This window comes from Zingiber officinale, chromosome 10A, assembly GCF_018446385.1.
Source record: "Zingiber officinale cultivar Zhangliang chromosome 10A, Zo_v1.1, whole genome shotgun sequence".
Taxonomy (NCBI): Eukaryota; Viridiplantae; Streptophyta; class Magnoliopsida; order Zingiberales; family Zingiberaceae; genus Zingiber; species Zingiber officinale.
In genome coordinates this window covers 50,012,596-50,028,009 of record NC_056004.1, presented here as the reverse complement: position 1 = coordinate 50,028,009, position 15,414 = coordinate 50,012,596, and the positions used below count along the sequence as shown (strand labels likewise).

The window sequence follows — 15,414 nt, the reverse complement described above, 5'->3', positions numbered from 1 at the left end:
AGGCTGTTTACTCAACCGGGAAAGACTTAGTTGGAGGCTAGGCAAGAGAAGTCTTAGCAGATCGTGGAACCCAGGTGGAAAGACCAAGTGGGTCAAGAGGACACGACACTTGGCAGTGAGATCGAGAGGTCTGGAGGACCGAAGATCGAGAGAAAGTTTTGGCAAGCTGATCAAGGCTCAGTGAAAAGTCCAAACAGATCTGGAGGATCAAAGTTTGGCAGGTAGGTTGAGGTAAACAATTGGAGGAGCGATAGTGATTTCGTGTTCCTGAAGGGAACAACTTAAGGTCGTTGATCCAACTGAAGAAACCGGGAAGATTTCCAAGTTGAGATCAAGACAGTTGAACTGTCAATTACTCATGCATTAGATATATTATTACTGTGCTAATATCTATTTTACAAAATTATTGTCTAATACTGTTTCGCAGGCTCAGCCTGATCGGTCGATCGAACCAGAGGATCGGTCCACCGAACAATGATGGCATGGTAGCAAGATGATCGAGCTGAAGCAAAGAAGGAAGACTGCCTGATCGATCGACCGAACTAGGGGATCGGTCGACCGAATAGTGAAGACATTAATGGCGCATTAATTCAAGATCTTGATGAACTGGGAAGGTCACTGTTCGATCGACCGAACATGGGAATTGATTGACCGAACCATTAAAGATCAGTTAATGCTCGAAGATCAGATCTCAGCGAAGAAGGAAGGGAGCGGGTTCGGTCGACCGAACATCGACGATTTTTATAAAAGTGAGCTCGAGGTTCGAGGCTAGGTAACGCAATTTGTCAAGTTTGAAGTTCATCAATGTGCTAGCTGTTGTTGTTTGTGCTACTGTTCTACAACTCGTCTACACACAAGCAACTACTTAGTTCAAGCGTCGACCGAGCTTCAACTTTTATATATTGTCGATATACTTTTATTTTTGCATTGTACTTAAATTCATATAAGATAGTAGACTGTTACTATCTTATATTCTTGCATCTTGTACGCACTACTTCTTTTCGAGGTTTTCGGAAAGAAGAGATTTAGTGGATTGCCCATCGGTGCGATCAAGGATCGCGGGCCTTGGAGTAGGAGTCGACCTAACCTCCGAACTAAGTAACCGAACCTGTTCTCTACTTTTCTGCTGCACAACTTTGATTTAAACAAGTAAAAGAATAATTTTTAAAAGCTTGATATTCAACCCCCCCTCTTTATCGCACTCTTTCGATCCTACATCTTGAAGGCAAACTTGGTTTGAAAATTTTGCCCCCCCCCCCCCCCCCCCCAGGTATAACATAATTGGTACTTAGGTGGCAGAATTGTCGGATTAGCCATGGGTTGATTCTTGAGGATTTCATCACCTTAGCTTATGCCCTCCCACCTAGGAGACCACTGCGTATCATGATTTACCTGTTTGTATTTTACCATGGGGATAGTAATACTAAGTCACTTGGGATGAGCAAAATTACCTTTTATCAAATTGAAGGTAAGCCTGGTTTTATCAATATTAACAACCAAGTTTGAGGGGAGAGTATAGGAAATAATCAAATATTTTATCCTTCCTTGTGGAGAGCTAATCAAATCATAGATGAAAATAGGATATAATCCATTAGAGTGATTTGATTAAGAATAATTTATTTTTGGTAGAATAGTTTTATTCTTTATTTATTTATTAATCCCCATTGTAATTATAAAAAGGGTGTCTTGATTCATGAATAAAATTAAGTGAGAATTTTTACACATTGGAAAAATAAGGATGGTGCAAGAAGAATGATAAAAGTGATAAAGTGGAGAGGAATTGCAAAAACATTGAGGGAATAAGGGCCAGTGGCGGAGCTTACACGGGCCCAGTGTGGGCAGTTGCCCACACTGGGCCCGGACAAAAAAAAAAATATATTATTAATCTTTTTTTACCCTACGTCAACCCCATTAAACTAATTGCTCTCTGCCTCTCTAATCTTGCGACGAACGAATTCTGCAGTCTCCACGCCGAACCTGCAGAGGGCCAGAGGCCCAGAGGAACACCGAACACGACTACACGAGTTGGGAGAAAAGTATCGTGTGCGGCCACACAGTCGGCTACACGCCTGCAAGCTGCGGCAACCTCACAAACGCCTCCCGAAATACCCATCTTCATTCTTCAGTAGTCAGTCTTTCCTCGTCGGCCGGCGGCCGCCGCCTCCTTTTCGACTTTATCTTCCTCCTTTGCTGCCGCACTCCATAGCAATCTAAGAAGCCCAAGGACCCAAGGTAACCCTTAAGGCCTTAACCTAAATGCTTTTTTCCTGTTCTGAAAAAAAAACGGCGAACTATGCTTGGGTAAAAAAGTTATCTATATATTTTTATTAAATAATTTTCAATAAAAAGCTATCTATATATTTTTTTTTCTACTATATGCTAATAATGCTTACAAAATTAACAACTACAGCCACTGCCCACTAATGTGATAGTTAACTATGAGATTTTTTTTTTCTTTTGCAATAATTATTCATATACAAGGCTGTGCACGACAGCATGGGTAAAAAAGCACTACAAGAAAAAAGCTAAACAACAACGCTTTTTTGGCGTTGTCGTATGTACTTAAAAAGTGATGTTGTAGATGGTGTTGTAGAAAGTCATATCAAAGACAACGCTTTAAAAGCGTTGTGGTTGGTCACAAAGACAACGCTTTTTAAGCGTTGTCTTTTCGTTCTTAAAAAGCGTTGTTATAGATGCTGTTGTAAAAATGCACATATCAAAGACAACGCTTTAAAAGCGTTGTGGTTGGTCACAAAGACAACGCTTTTTAAGCGTTGTCTATTCGTTCTTAAAAAGCGTTGTTAAAGATGATGTTGTAAAAATGCACATATCAAAGACAACGCTTTAAAAGCGTTGTGGTTGGTCTCAAAGACATTGTTTTTTAAGCGTTGTCTTTTATTACTTAAAAGACGTTGTTTTTTAAGTGTTTTCTAAATAGTCAAAATTATAAAAATACTCAAAATTTACATATAATTGAATATCCACAACCACAATCATTTTTATAATAAGACTATTTAACAAATAAATAAAACTTTATATTATACAAACAAAATGTATACATATTGATCCACAAATTAAATTTGTATCATACAAGTTATCCTTAACTTCATGACAATAATTTTTCAAACACACAAGTTTTACAAAACCTCATCATTGACTAACCGTTGTTGTTGGTGTCCATCGCATGGAATTGCTTCTTTAAGTCCAGCAATCTCTTCTTCTGAAAGGCTTTCAGCTATCACTCTTAGAGCCATCTTCTTCAACTTGTCATCAGCACACCTGGGGTTGTAGGCAATCAAGAAATTTTGTATGAAAACTTTCATACATGTAAATCTCGTACTAAATAATATGTCAATGTTATATATACATGTAATTCATACCGTAAGTGTGTTTATATCGTAACTGACAAGTTTTCTTTAGGGCCAACTTCTACTCAAGCTCTTTAAACACTGCATCAAAATAAAAAAATTGGCATTAGTTCTGTGCTAAATGAAAATCATATTTAGAGGAAAAAGCGGGAGTGCTGTAGATGGATATATTAACCAAGCATATTAATGTTTGACCTGTCTTTACAAGTTCTAAGCATATATATTAACCAAGCGGGAGTGCTGTAGACTCCGAACCAAGTAAAAATAAACTATGTTAGCAATTGTTTTTACTTAACTTATATTCTACTGCATTTTACTCAATTGTTTTTAAACGAACGTGAAAAAGCAACGAGTGCTATTGACATTAATTTTGAACTAGAATTAATTTTGAACTAGAATTTCTGTAATAGAATCTAACTTAAGTTATACCATGAGATTGACAATTATTTACACAATTGAGCTGAAGCAAGGTAAAAGTTCAACTTGACATGACACATTCACAGTCCCAAAATCGAGGACGACATTCTATTCCCTTCCAACACCCATGCGTCATGGAAATATATATATTAACAAACTGTAGACATTATCCTACTATCAAATTCTCAGAAGTCAGAATTAAGTTGGCAATGGAAATGTGAATGCAGTTCAATTTATGAATAGCTAATGATCAACTAAGTTGATTTTGGTTAGCTTTCCAGCGAGAGCTTGAATAAGAAATCGCATGCAGTTTACAAGATTCTTAGTTCACGAAATTCCATAAAAACGGGTTAATTATAACAACATTAACTACCCATATTAAAAGATATATTGCATCTTTCAAAATAGGTTCACAAGAAACAAATCATCTAAAGAGGTCAATGCATGAAAACAAAATTCAAACAGCACACACCTAAGTTCGCTAACCATTGAACCAAGTGTACAATAAGCAAGTGGATTACATTTGTTATTTCAATTTTTATTCAAAAATACGATAATGATGAATAAGGAGAAATGAATGAAGTGCTGATAAAGATTTACAACTAGGTTTTTTTACCAAAAAAAAACTTTTAATTAAATGGATTTGCCTCGTACAGTAAAAAAAATCTTATTAAAAGGTTTTTCAAAATAATCTTAACCATGGTAAATTACATTCACAATAACTTTCTAAATAATGAAAGTATGATACCTGATCCTCAAGGAATAATCTTGGCGGAGTACACCATGCACCGCGATGGAATTGATTGAAAGAACTGGTGCTGCTTAGTCCAGTAAAAGAGCTCACTTGGGACATTTGCGGACTTTGCTGCCCACCAACAGCAAGTTGCTCCTGCTCCTGATCTTGCTCCCTCAAAGCAATAATGTAATCATAGGTGCTGATTCCCTGTAAGCGCATCCATGTAGAGTAGCATGAGCTAGTTAAAGTGTCAATTTTCTCCAGAATTGATGAATAAACAACACCATATCGTTCAAATTCTACTATTTGTTTTCCACTATGGAAAATCTATCAGTTAAATAACAAGCTGTAATAGTTCAGTTGGATAATAAGTTTCAGTAATGCTCAGTGTATGGATGAATGCAAAGAATTTGAAAATATAAAAGATATATTCCTTGAAATAGAGATATTTGACCGGATACATAGGTTTGTTTTATATAAATGTAGGAGCTGTGTAACTGGTAGTGTTTGCTGTGTCACAAGTAGAAATATGAAAGTAGTGTACCTTTTTTATTAAAAGAATATGGAAGAAGAAAAGTTGTGCAACTGGAAGAGTAGCAACCATGGCTAATAAAGTGCACACAGCCTGCATTATAGAGACATTATCAAATTAGTATCAGAACCTTGAAAAATCCTCATTATGATGTGTGATTTTCATTCATTTTCTCTTCTGAGTACTCACCACCACAATGATAAAGGGTGCCAAGGAAAAGCTACTACCCAGCTTTGAAACAATTTCAGCAGAAAATCTCCTTCTCTCAACAAAACACAGTATCAGCACAAGCATCCCAACAGCCCACTGCAGAATAAGCTGGCCCAAGGTGCACAAAGCATGGAGACCAATCAATAGTCAATCAGAATGAAAAGGACCTGACATAAAATGCATTCTATGTATCAGGTCCTTCACGTACTAAGAAAATAGTATCTTCTAAGTTGATGCACACAGATGATAAATCTACACTAAGAAAATAGTGTCAATCACTATGATTAATGAATACAACTATTGGAATGGTAGGAAATATTTGTGCTTACCAAGAGAAGAGCAAACACCATGAGGATGAAGAACCTTTTGTAATTTTTTCTTCCTATGCAGTTATTGATCCACTACAAGGAAAGATGAATACTGCATATTACTACAAGATAACAAAACATTTAAGGTTGTGAATGGAGAAAACCCTCACCCTGCAATGATGATCAAAGCCATCAACGCATTTGTCACAGACTCTACAATGCTTACTATATTTTAGAACCTGCAATACAAACAGATAGAAATCATTAGAGAAAAACCAAGTTAATATAAAGCACATAAGAACTTTATTTTCTTGAAAAGATTGTGTGGCTCATCGTAAATGAGATCTCTATCACCTTTCTCCCTAATAACCAATATTCTGAATTATCCATCTTTTATGGTTATGCATTTGTCCAAAGGCCATCTGATCAAGCAATCAAAAAAAGTAAATTACTCATCTTACTGTCCTATTCTTTTTAAGACATCCTACCACACCACATGAGAAGCACCCACATTGTTTTGGTTAGCCTAGAAATTTGCAACTTATCACCTCGAATCCCAACGGTGGCATCACTCTGAATTATTGCACAACTTCTCCATCCATAGCAATCCAAACACCAGAACACGAAATGGCGAAGAAATATTACCTTAGTTAAGATGGAAGATTAAAAGTATTGATCAGGAAGAGACCAACAACTTTAGAAGCCTCGAAGTTTTAAATTTTGTCCATGCTGGTTGGCACAGGGAAAAAAAATTCATTCCATCTGCCAACTGGCACACGAAAAAGAACAAAACTACTGGTATGCTCCTATGAACTGCACCACCGCTTGCCGCCTTTAACACCTCATGTGTTCCTCTTTGTCGGTTGAAACCTACTATGTCACCTCATTGCCAATTGAAACCCACTGCATCCCCTCACGAGCAGTCTTCTGAACAGCCACCCACCGGATGAGGCCAATAGCTTTGAATGCCTTAAACACATGGTTTTAGATCTTGTTTGTGTCACTTAACATGGCCAATATATATGCTTGGAGAAGATGACTTGTTTCAGAAGCTTTTTAGATCAAAGATACGAAGTGCATTGTTATAAAACTAGATGCACGAACACTTGCTTATACGGTTCTTGAAATAAAATACATTCGTAACCGTCACTAGCCCAAGCTCAATAAGGAAAATTCACGGTAAATGTGCATAGTATACCTCAGATACTGCAGATGATAGGGAAGGTCAGAAGACAGTTTGACGCAAATATTGAGATTGCCCAAGCCAATCCATGGTACTAATCCTGACAGCTCCTCCAAATCGCACTGACTTGATTGTGTCCACCCATCCTTGTTCATCAGCTTGGAACCTTTGAAATGAAAGCTGCATTGGGTACATGGAAAAAACAACAAAAAGGGAGGATAAATGATAGCCACCAACCTAATTGTTCACAAATATCTATATAAGTTATTAAGGGTGTTCATAGAAGTTGATCCTTTAGCCGTGTCTCATTAGATGGTCAAATCTAGGCGCCAACTCAAAATGTTGGCGTCCAAGTGTTAGTGTTCAACTACTTCTGATTTTCTTCATCTTTGAATTGTTAAATACATAGGGTATTTATAGGGAATACTCAAGATGTATCTAAATAAATACATGAACCAATATTAAATGACATACATTCATCATCCGAAGAGTCATTCATGAATCCTCCAATATTCATGCTCCAGATGACCATACATTAGATTATAAGTCCAATTAATTTGATTGCAAGGTTGTAAACAGTCCTTGAGGGCTATTGATAGTGATTCCAGTACGTACTGGAAAATAATGGAACAAACCTATGAAACAGCTATCAAGGGATTCACTTCAACTTTCCTAAACCAAAGAAGAAACAGATGGATTACAAAAGAAAACAATTTGCACCATCAAACTGAAACTTATAATAAGCCTTAATAAATTAATGAAAAAAGAATTGTTTAGAAGTTCACTGAGAAACATATGAAAATACAACAAATGCAACTGCAAAAAAAAAATAAAAAACTAGTATCCAATTAACTTTTTTTTATACTTTCAGATCAAAAGGTCAAATTTATATACTTTGGTTCATGTTCAAGCAAGAGTATAACAATCTCATCAACAACCTAACATAACCCTAAACCCTAATACCCTCAACCTCTTTGAGGTATGAGAACCAAAAAGGGCTAGTTAAACAGTCCACTTCCTCGTTCACAATGTTCTCCGCATAAACTGGACTAGCAATTCTCCAACAATATCCAACAATACCGCATTTAAATGTGACATTGACTTGAACACTTGTAGTATTTCTTCTCCAAGTCTCCTGTTACATTGGTTACATTGGTGAAAATTGAAAAACATCCAGTAAATGAGGTAAAATATTAGCAAAGGCCCCCAAGAAAGTTGTCCATATCAAATTTCTTTAAAAAACAATAAAAATGTGAACTACCCTGAGAGCAAAATTCTGGAACCAGTCAAAGTACAAGACACTTGCAAACTAAAATTCAACCTTCAGCTATTTTTTGTGAGCTATTAATTGTTTCACTGCGAATGTGAAAAATGAGAGATGACATATTATAATTTCACAGCATAGACTCCAAGGGAATAAAACTTTTAGAGAAATTGCAGATGACATTACTAAACTTCTTTGAACGGAATATGGTTCAGTGGATAAGCAACCAGAACACAATAAGGTCACAGCATCCAGCACAATTAAACAGCAATCTAGCAAGTAGTATGAAGTACGAAGAAACGCAGATAACAAGATAAATGGCCTTGCCGATCAAAGGCGAGAAATGACATCTTTAACCTCGGCAGGTGTATATAGATGGTAAGTAGGAGCCACCTTTGCAATGTCAACATTATTAGGGGTTACTTGTTAATGCAAATGAGTAATTAGCAATGTAAAAGTTGCAATACTCTGCAATTTATGTAAAACAAAATGAAACCCTAGAACTGGATCCTTAAGCATCAGTCCAATTTACCCGTCTAATACAAAAGTACCCAAAACATACATTCAGGTCAGCTGGTACCAGATTGAATAGTGTATTCTCTCTTTATCATATTTAAATGCAGTGTTTATATGATTTAGAAGTAAACATCTAAGCACACCCGATTAGTTTATCCAAATAGACCAAGTAATAATTCATTAACCAGGAGCCTGAATGAACCTAATCCAGGTTTGATAACAGGGATGCTTTATCTATCTTCTAAAGCAGGTAGATACAGAAAAACCACAAGAAATATACCTTTTCTTCCATGACTTGTTTCAGGATGGAAAGAGCTATAGTTTCAGCTTCCAGAAGGGACAGGTCCTGGATAAACAAGCGCCCTCATGAAATTATTCTCATCACCGCCACCACAATACCACAAACAGAAAATTACTATAGATCTAAGTAGCCACAATAGAGAAGGCTGCCGATTCTCTAAGTATTGTGGAGGTTCAGCCTGATTCTGCATAGCTTCGTCTGAAGTACATATTCTGCTTCCTACAGTATGTACTTGATTAACATTAGATGCTCATGAGTTTTATAATAAGAGAAATAACTTTACCCATCTAGCAGTGGTATGACAGAACAAACTTCAATAGCAGTCAGAAGGAAGAATTAAAGCACTTAAAACAACATTGTCCAGGCAGTGTGTTGTATCGAGATTACCATGTGAAATAACTGTACCAGTTTGTCAAAACAGTCAAACAAGTTTATCACCATAGCATTGCTGCACATTAAGAAGGTATAACAAACACAATTCAAGATTTTTCAAACAACGGAGGACCCAAATTATACAGTGAGGAAACGATAAACACTAAAATGATCGAAACTACTTGTAAGTAATCATTATTACTATTTTTTTTTTTACTTGTAAGTTTTTCATAGTTTAAATCAGACCTTGTTCCACCTTAATTCAGCACATAAAAAAGCCCAGTCTGAGCTTCAAATTTAAGCCCAAATTCTAGAAAAAAGTCAAGAAAGATGCCAAATTTGCCCACTTCATCAATCAGATTTATTTTCTAGAGATCCGACTGCAGTGATCAGAAAAGCATGATGTGAAGTAGGGGGGAATAAGAATACAAGAAGGGCATGATACACACAAACTTTGGACCTGTATTCTTGAAAATTTATAGATTGCCATCAGGATGTTAATAGAAATTGTAAATCCCCATGAATAAATCGAGATCCAAGTCTGGAAAGAGAAATTTAAGCAACTAATGTTAGAAGCCCGAAGGGGCAGTGAGCGCACCTGATTCACCGGGAGACGCCATTACGAAGGGATGAGAGAGCGAAGTCGAGAACGAGCAGTGAAGGTAAGGAAGAGCAGAGAGAGGGAGGAACAGTGAGGGCAAGAGCAAAGATATCGAGGAGCCGGATCGAAGAACCGCGTGGCAGTGCTACGGCTCCGTCGGATAGTAGAAGAAATTGAGGGATCTCGGCTCCGTCGGCTCCGCCGTGAGAAGATTAGGAAGGGTAAGCTGACTTTGATTGAGGAGATGGGGAAATGCGAGATTAGGGATCTCGACTTGGAGGAGTTGGGCCGGCGTGAGGAGTTTTGCGTGAGGAGTTTGGGTCGAGATTAGGGTTCAGAGGAGATCATGCGGCAAGGAGAGGAGAAGGCGCTCGTGGAGAGGAGAAGGAGAGGAGAAGGCACTCGTGGAGAGGAGTGGAGAGGAGAACTCGTGGAGAGGAGTGGTGAGGAGAAGGCGCGCGCGCGTTGAGGGTTTAGAGTTTAGCAAAGCGAGGGCTGCGAATTTATTTTAAGTGAGTTTAGGAGAAACATACACAACACTTTAAAAAACGTTTTTTAAAAAAATGTTGTCTTTGACCATAAACAACAACACTAAAGACAACACTTCATTAAAAACCGTTGTCTTTAGTAAAAAGTAAATACCATAGACAACGCTTTTCACTAAAAGCGTTGTAAAACAAAGAACGACAACGTTTTTATTAAAAAGCGTTGTCTATTGGGTGTTGTTGAATGCAAAAATTCTTGTAGTGAAGTATGGATAAATATTAAATCTATGCTATGTTAATTAAATATATAATTTGATAATTTTAGAATTTTGTTTAAGTTTGGATTGTTAATTTATTTTTTATTTATTTATATTAGGAAATCACTATGTCTACAATGCATAGATTTTTTAAAAGAAAAGCTCTAGAACCAGAAGAACAAAATACTGGAAATGTTACAGTTGGAGAATTTGATTTTTCACAACTACCAGCAGATCCTGGACAAAGGATTCCCATTTGTTCTTATAATGCTAACATTAGAGATCAAGTTCGAAGGATATATTTACAAAAAGGCCCATGTCAACCTTCAGGTTATGAATTCCCAAAACAAAAATTTGGAGTAAGCCAATTTAGACGGTTCAATCCTTCATGGTTTAAAGAATTTGGCGATTGGTTGGAATATAGTATAGAAAAAGATGCAGCGTATTGTTTGTATTGTTGTCTTTTCAAGACAACTAAGGGAAAACAAGCAGGAGGAGAGACTTTTGTTAGTGAAGGATTCACAAATTGGAAGAGTAAAGATAGATTAAATATTCATGTTGGCCAACATGATAGTGAACATCATAAAGCTCGAATGAATTGTGAAGCTTTGATGAATCAAGATGAGCACATCCAATCAATTTTGCACAAACAGTCAAAGCAAGTGCGAAGTGATTATCGTATCCGTCTCACTGCTTCGATTGATTGTATTAGAGTTCTGTTGCGACAAGGGAATTCATTTCGGGGTCATGATGAGACTGAAGGTTCTCTTAATCCGGGTAACTTTCTTATTCAACTGGAGTTTTTAGGTGCTCATAATAAAGAGATTAATGATGTGATATTGAAAAATGCTCCTAAAAATTGCAAGTTAACATCACCGGATATTCAGAAGGATATAGTAAGGGCTTGTGCAACTGAAACAATTAATGTTATTATCAAAGATATTGGTAATTCACTATTCTCTATTTTAGTTGATGAATCTCGTGATGTGTCAATGAAGGAGCAAATGTCAGTTGTTTTGCGCTATGTTGATAGTAGTGGGCATATAAATGAGCGTTTTATTGAAATTGAACATGTTACTAGTACTACAGCATTCTCACTTAAAGCTGCTATTGATCGCTAAATATAATTTGAGCATATCTAATGTGAGAGGACAAGGTTTTGATGGAGCAAGTAATATGCAAGGTAAATTTAATAGTCTAAAAGCACTCATTTTAAAGGAGAACCCATGTGCATTTTACATACATTGTTTTGCATATCAGCTTCAACTAGCTCTTATAGCTGTGGCCAAGAAAAATCTTCCAATTTCTAATTTCTTTCGTATTGTTGGTGATGTGGTAAATGTTGTTGGATCATCCTGCAAACGTTCTGATCTTCTTAAGGAGAAATATTCAGATTTTATTGTTGAGGCACTAGAGAGGGGTGAAATTTCAAGTGGTCGAGGGCTTAATCAAGAAACTACTCTTCAACGTGCTGGGGATACACGTTGGGGGTCACATTACAATTCTTTGAACAGTTTGATTTCTATGTTCTCTGCTGTCAGTGATGTGCTTGAAATGATTTCAGAAGATGATTCCAGTTCTCCTGATCAAAAAACTGAGGCATTTAATTTATTGGAGTCAATACTTTCATTCGATTTTGCATTCAATCTACACTTGATGAAACATGTCTTAGGGATTTCGAGTGAATTGTCGACGGCATTACAAAAGAAAGATCAGGATATTGTAAATGCAATGGATTTGGTACAAGTATGCAAACACCAACTCCAAAATATGAGAGAAGATGGTTGGGATTCATTTTTAGAAAAGGTTCAGTATTTTTGTCAACAACATTACATTGATTGTCTCAAAATGGATGATATGTTCACACGTTGGGCACCACGTGGTCGTCCCCATCGTAATCCACCAGAAGTGACAAATTTACATCACTATCGAGTTGATTTATTTTATGGTGTTATTGATATGCAACTTCAAGAATTAAATGATCGTTTCTCAGAGGCAAGTACAGAGTTACTTCTTTGTGTAGCTTGTTTGTGTCCACAAAACTCTTTTATAGCTTTTGACAAGAAAAAATTGTTGCAACTGGCTGAGTTTTATCCACAAGATTTCTCAAGATTTGATCTTCTCGTACTTGATGATCAACTTGAAACTTATATATGTGATATGCATTCTAACAAAACATGTCAAGGATTGAAAGACCTCGGTGATCTTTCAGAGAAGTTAGTTATGTCAAAGAAAAATATGGTGTATCCATTGGTTTTTAAACTTTTGACATTAGCATTAATTTTACCAGTTGCGACTGCGTCTGTAGAGAGAGTATTTTCTGCCATGAGAATTGTGAAAGACAGGTTGCGCAATCGAATGAGTGACGATTGGATGAATGATAGTCTTATTGTCTATGTAGAGAAAGATATATTTCTAACGGTTGATAATGAAGCTATTATACAAAAGTTTCAAAATATGAAGACTCGAAAAGAACAATTGTAAGGTAATTATGTTGTGATGTTTGATTTCATATTGTATGCTTTGTTAATAAAAGAATTAGCTTCTTGACTTAAACTCTTTACAACTCTTCTTTGAAATGAATTTATTCTTTAAAAAATCATGTAGTTTTACTAATTGCTGAATATGCCACGTTATCACTCATAAGTATAAGTTTTAGCTTTCCATTTTAAATTTTCATGGCAATTGCTAATTTGTCTTATTCATTTGCAGCTATATTTCTATACAGATTTCATCAATGTGGATGGTATTGGCTTGATGCTTGAAAATTATGAACAACTTTTGAGTGTATCTTATAACCAAGAATCTTTTTGAAGATGGTGGAATAGATAGTTTTTTTGATATTAGGGAGGATAATCCGGTTGGACAAGCTCAACGGGTTAGTTTTCATTTTGTCATTTGCGGTTTAATTATTATGTCAACTTTTAATCTTTTATGCATCATATTCTGTTCTATTATATATTGCTTAGTCTTTGTTGATCTTTAATTTTATACCATTATAATTATAAAATTGAATTTTGTTTTACTTTATTAAATATATTTTATTATTATCTACACTCAACCAATATCCTAGCTCCGCCCCTGATAAAGGCAATCATAGAAAAGAGAATTTAGTCTAAGACATTCTAATGCACATAAATGCAAACTAGCGTATTCAACTAGTCTTCCACGAATTCCATGACCGTGTTTGTCAAAAGGTCTTGGACCCTACAAGCACATGCCCCACAAAATTGGCATAGGGCTGATCAATAGGGGAATAGGAACCACTCTACATCCATAACTTGGACAGTTGTATGAGAGTGACACTTTGTATATTTAGAGAGAGGCTTAATGGTCCACAATAAAAGTCAACTACTATATCAAAAGGGAAACTTTTTAGATAATTTTCATGAAAGTTCTATCATTCTCTAATTATTTTTTAATTGACATGTGTATTTAATTTATAAGTTTATTTTTATAAAAAAATTTATTGATCATCAGATTAAATAAAAAATATTCATAATAAATAATTTATTAATTTAACATTCTTAAAGCAATCGTTGATTAAGAAAAAATCATTCATTAATTTATAAAAACTAAAACTCAATTCATAAATACATAAAAAAATAAAAAGATATCCTACGGCTATACCATTAGCTCGAGGCTAACATTCTCTATCTTTCCTCATGGCACAAGTGATCTTAATTACTCCCAAAGAGTGAGGGAGGTAAAAGCGGCATGCACTCTTATGTCTCCCCTCTAAACGTTCTCTTACAATCTCATTAAATCTTTACACACCTCAACTGAACATTATTCTTCTCACCTAAGCAAATACCATAGTCAACTCAGCGCAATCAACCCACCTCACGGACCACATTTGCCCAACCTCAATCAACTCTCAATTAATTATCTATCTTAGTGAACGCTAACATTTTAATAATAATAACGTACTTCACTCACCAATAATCAAAATTTGTCTTTATAGAAAAAAAATATTATGCTTTCAAAATAATACTAAAAATAAATTTTTGTCTATCATACAATAATCAATATATGTATGATTATTAACTAAAAACTAATCTTAGATAATAATACAATATATACTTGCAATGGAAACAGTTCACTAGGACCTCTTCCTTTACATTTTGATATTTGGGATGGAAATTAGATAATTTTTGATGAATTTAAGAGTTGCACAACATAAAATAGATACATAGCTCCCCGGATTATGGTACAATGGTAAATTATTCATACAATCTCCTAAGTATTTATGGTTTGATTCTTAACTACGATGGACTATTTTCCTCTAGTGGGATGATAAGTCTAGAATGTTGGACTACTAGACCACCAAGTATGAGTACTTTCGGATTTATTCTAAAGGCCGATGAGAAATTTATGTCGATCAAGTTAGTCGTCTTGATGGATTAATCGGTTCGAAGAAATAGATATACAGTGATAGCTAAAAAAATCTTCCTTTCACTCTAGACAAGAACATTTGAGTTTGACGCATACTTTACAGGCTTTAAAAGATCACATAAAAGATTCCCTTTTTTTGAGAAATAAAGAGAAGAACATATTTAATTCAGATGACAAATGCCACCAGAGCAATACTTCAGCCTCTTAAACAGTTTAGCAGTTGACGTATTTTATCGAAGCCTAGAAGGTTCAAGGTACATATAGGTTAGCGGACCTAATGGGCATAAAACAAATCCATGTCTTTTTTTTTTTTTTGCATTATTGTCTTCTTTTTCTACTATTTATTGTGTACAATTATTAAAGGTTCCTACTGAAAGTGTAGGTTGACGCATTTTGTTCTCCAATGGATGTTTCTTTCTTGAGCTGTTATGTTCCTCATGTCTCTATTTGTGCATAAAGCACATCAACA

The 15,414-nt window shown here is 35.7% G+C and overlaps 3 protein-coding genes across 3 annotated transcripts; 2 read left to right on the top strand and 1 right to left on the bottom strand.

Annotated features, from left to right (window-relative positions):
• Positions 1 to 4,467: 4,467 nt before the first annotated feature.
• Positions 4,468 to 5,882, bottom strand: LOC122026649 (probable protein S-acyltransferase 22). The gene is made up of 5 exons (XM_042585379.1): positions 5,742 to 5,882; positions 5,593 to 5,664; positions 5,243 to 5,371; positions 5,066 to 5,146; positions 4,468 to 4,728 (listed from the first exon to the last, which is right to left on the bottom strand). Exons 1-5 carry the CDS (start codon positions 5,865 to 5,867, stop codon positions 4,468 to 4,470), a joined length of 669 nt encoding a protein of 222 aa, XP_042441313.1. The 5' UTR covers positions 5,868 to 5,882.
• A 4,805-nt stretch (positions 5,883 to 10,687) lies between these two features.
• On the top strand, positions 10,688 to 11,671 carry LOC122026648 (zinc finger MYM-type protein 1-like). Its single transcript, XM_042585378.1, has one exon. It carries the CDS (start codon positions 10,688 to 10,690, stop codon positions 11,669 to 11,671), a length of 984 nt encoding a protein of 327 aa, XP_042441312.1.
• Positions 11,672 to 11,712: 41 nt separating this feature from the next.
• LOC122026647 lies at positions 11,713 to 13,364 on the top strand. Its single transcript, XM_042585377.1, has 3 exons — positions 11,713 to 11,733; positions 11,811 to 12,971; positions 13,263 to 13,364. The coding sequence occupies exons 1-3, from the start codon at positions 11,713 to 11,715 to the stop codon at positions 13,362 to 13,364; spliced, it is 1,284 nt and encodes a 427-aa protein (XP_042441311.1).
• Positions 13,365 to 15,414: the final 2,050 nt, after the last annotated feature.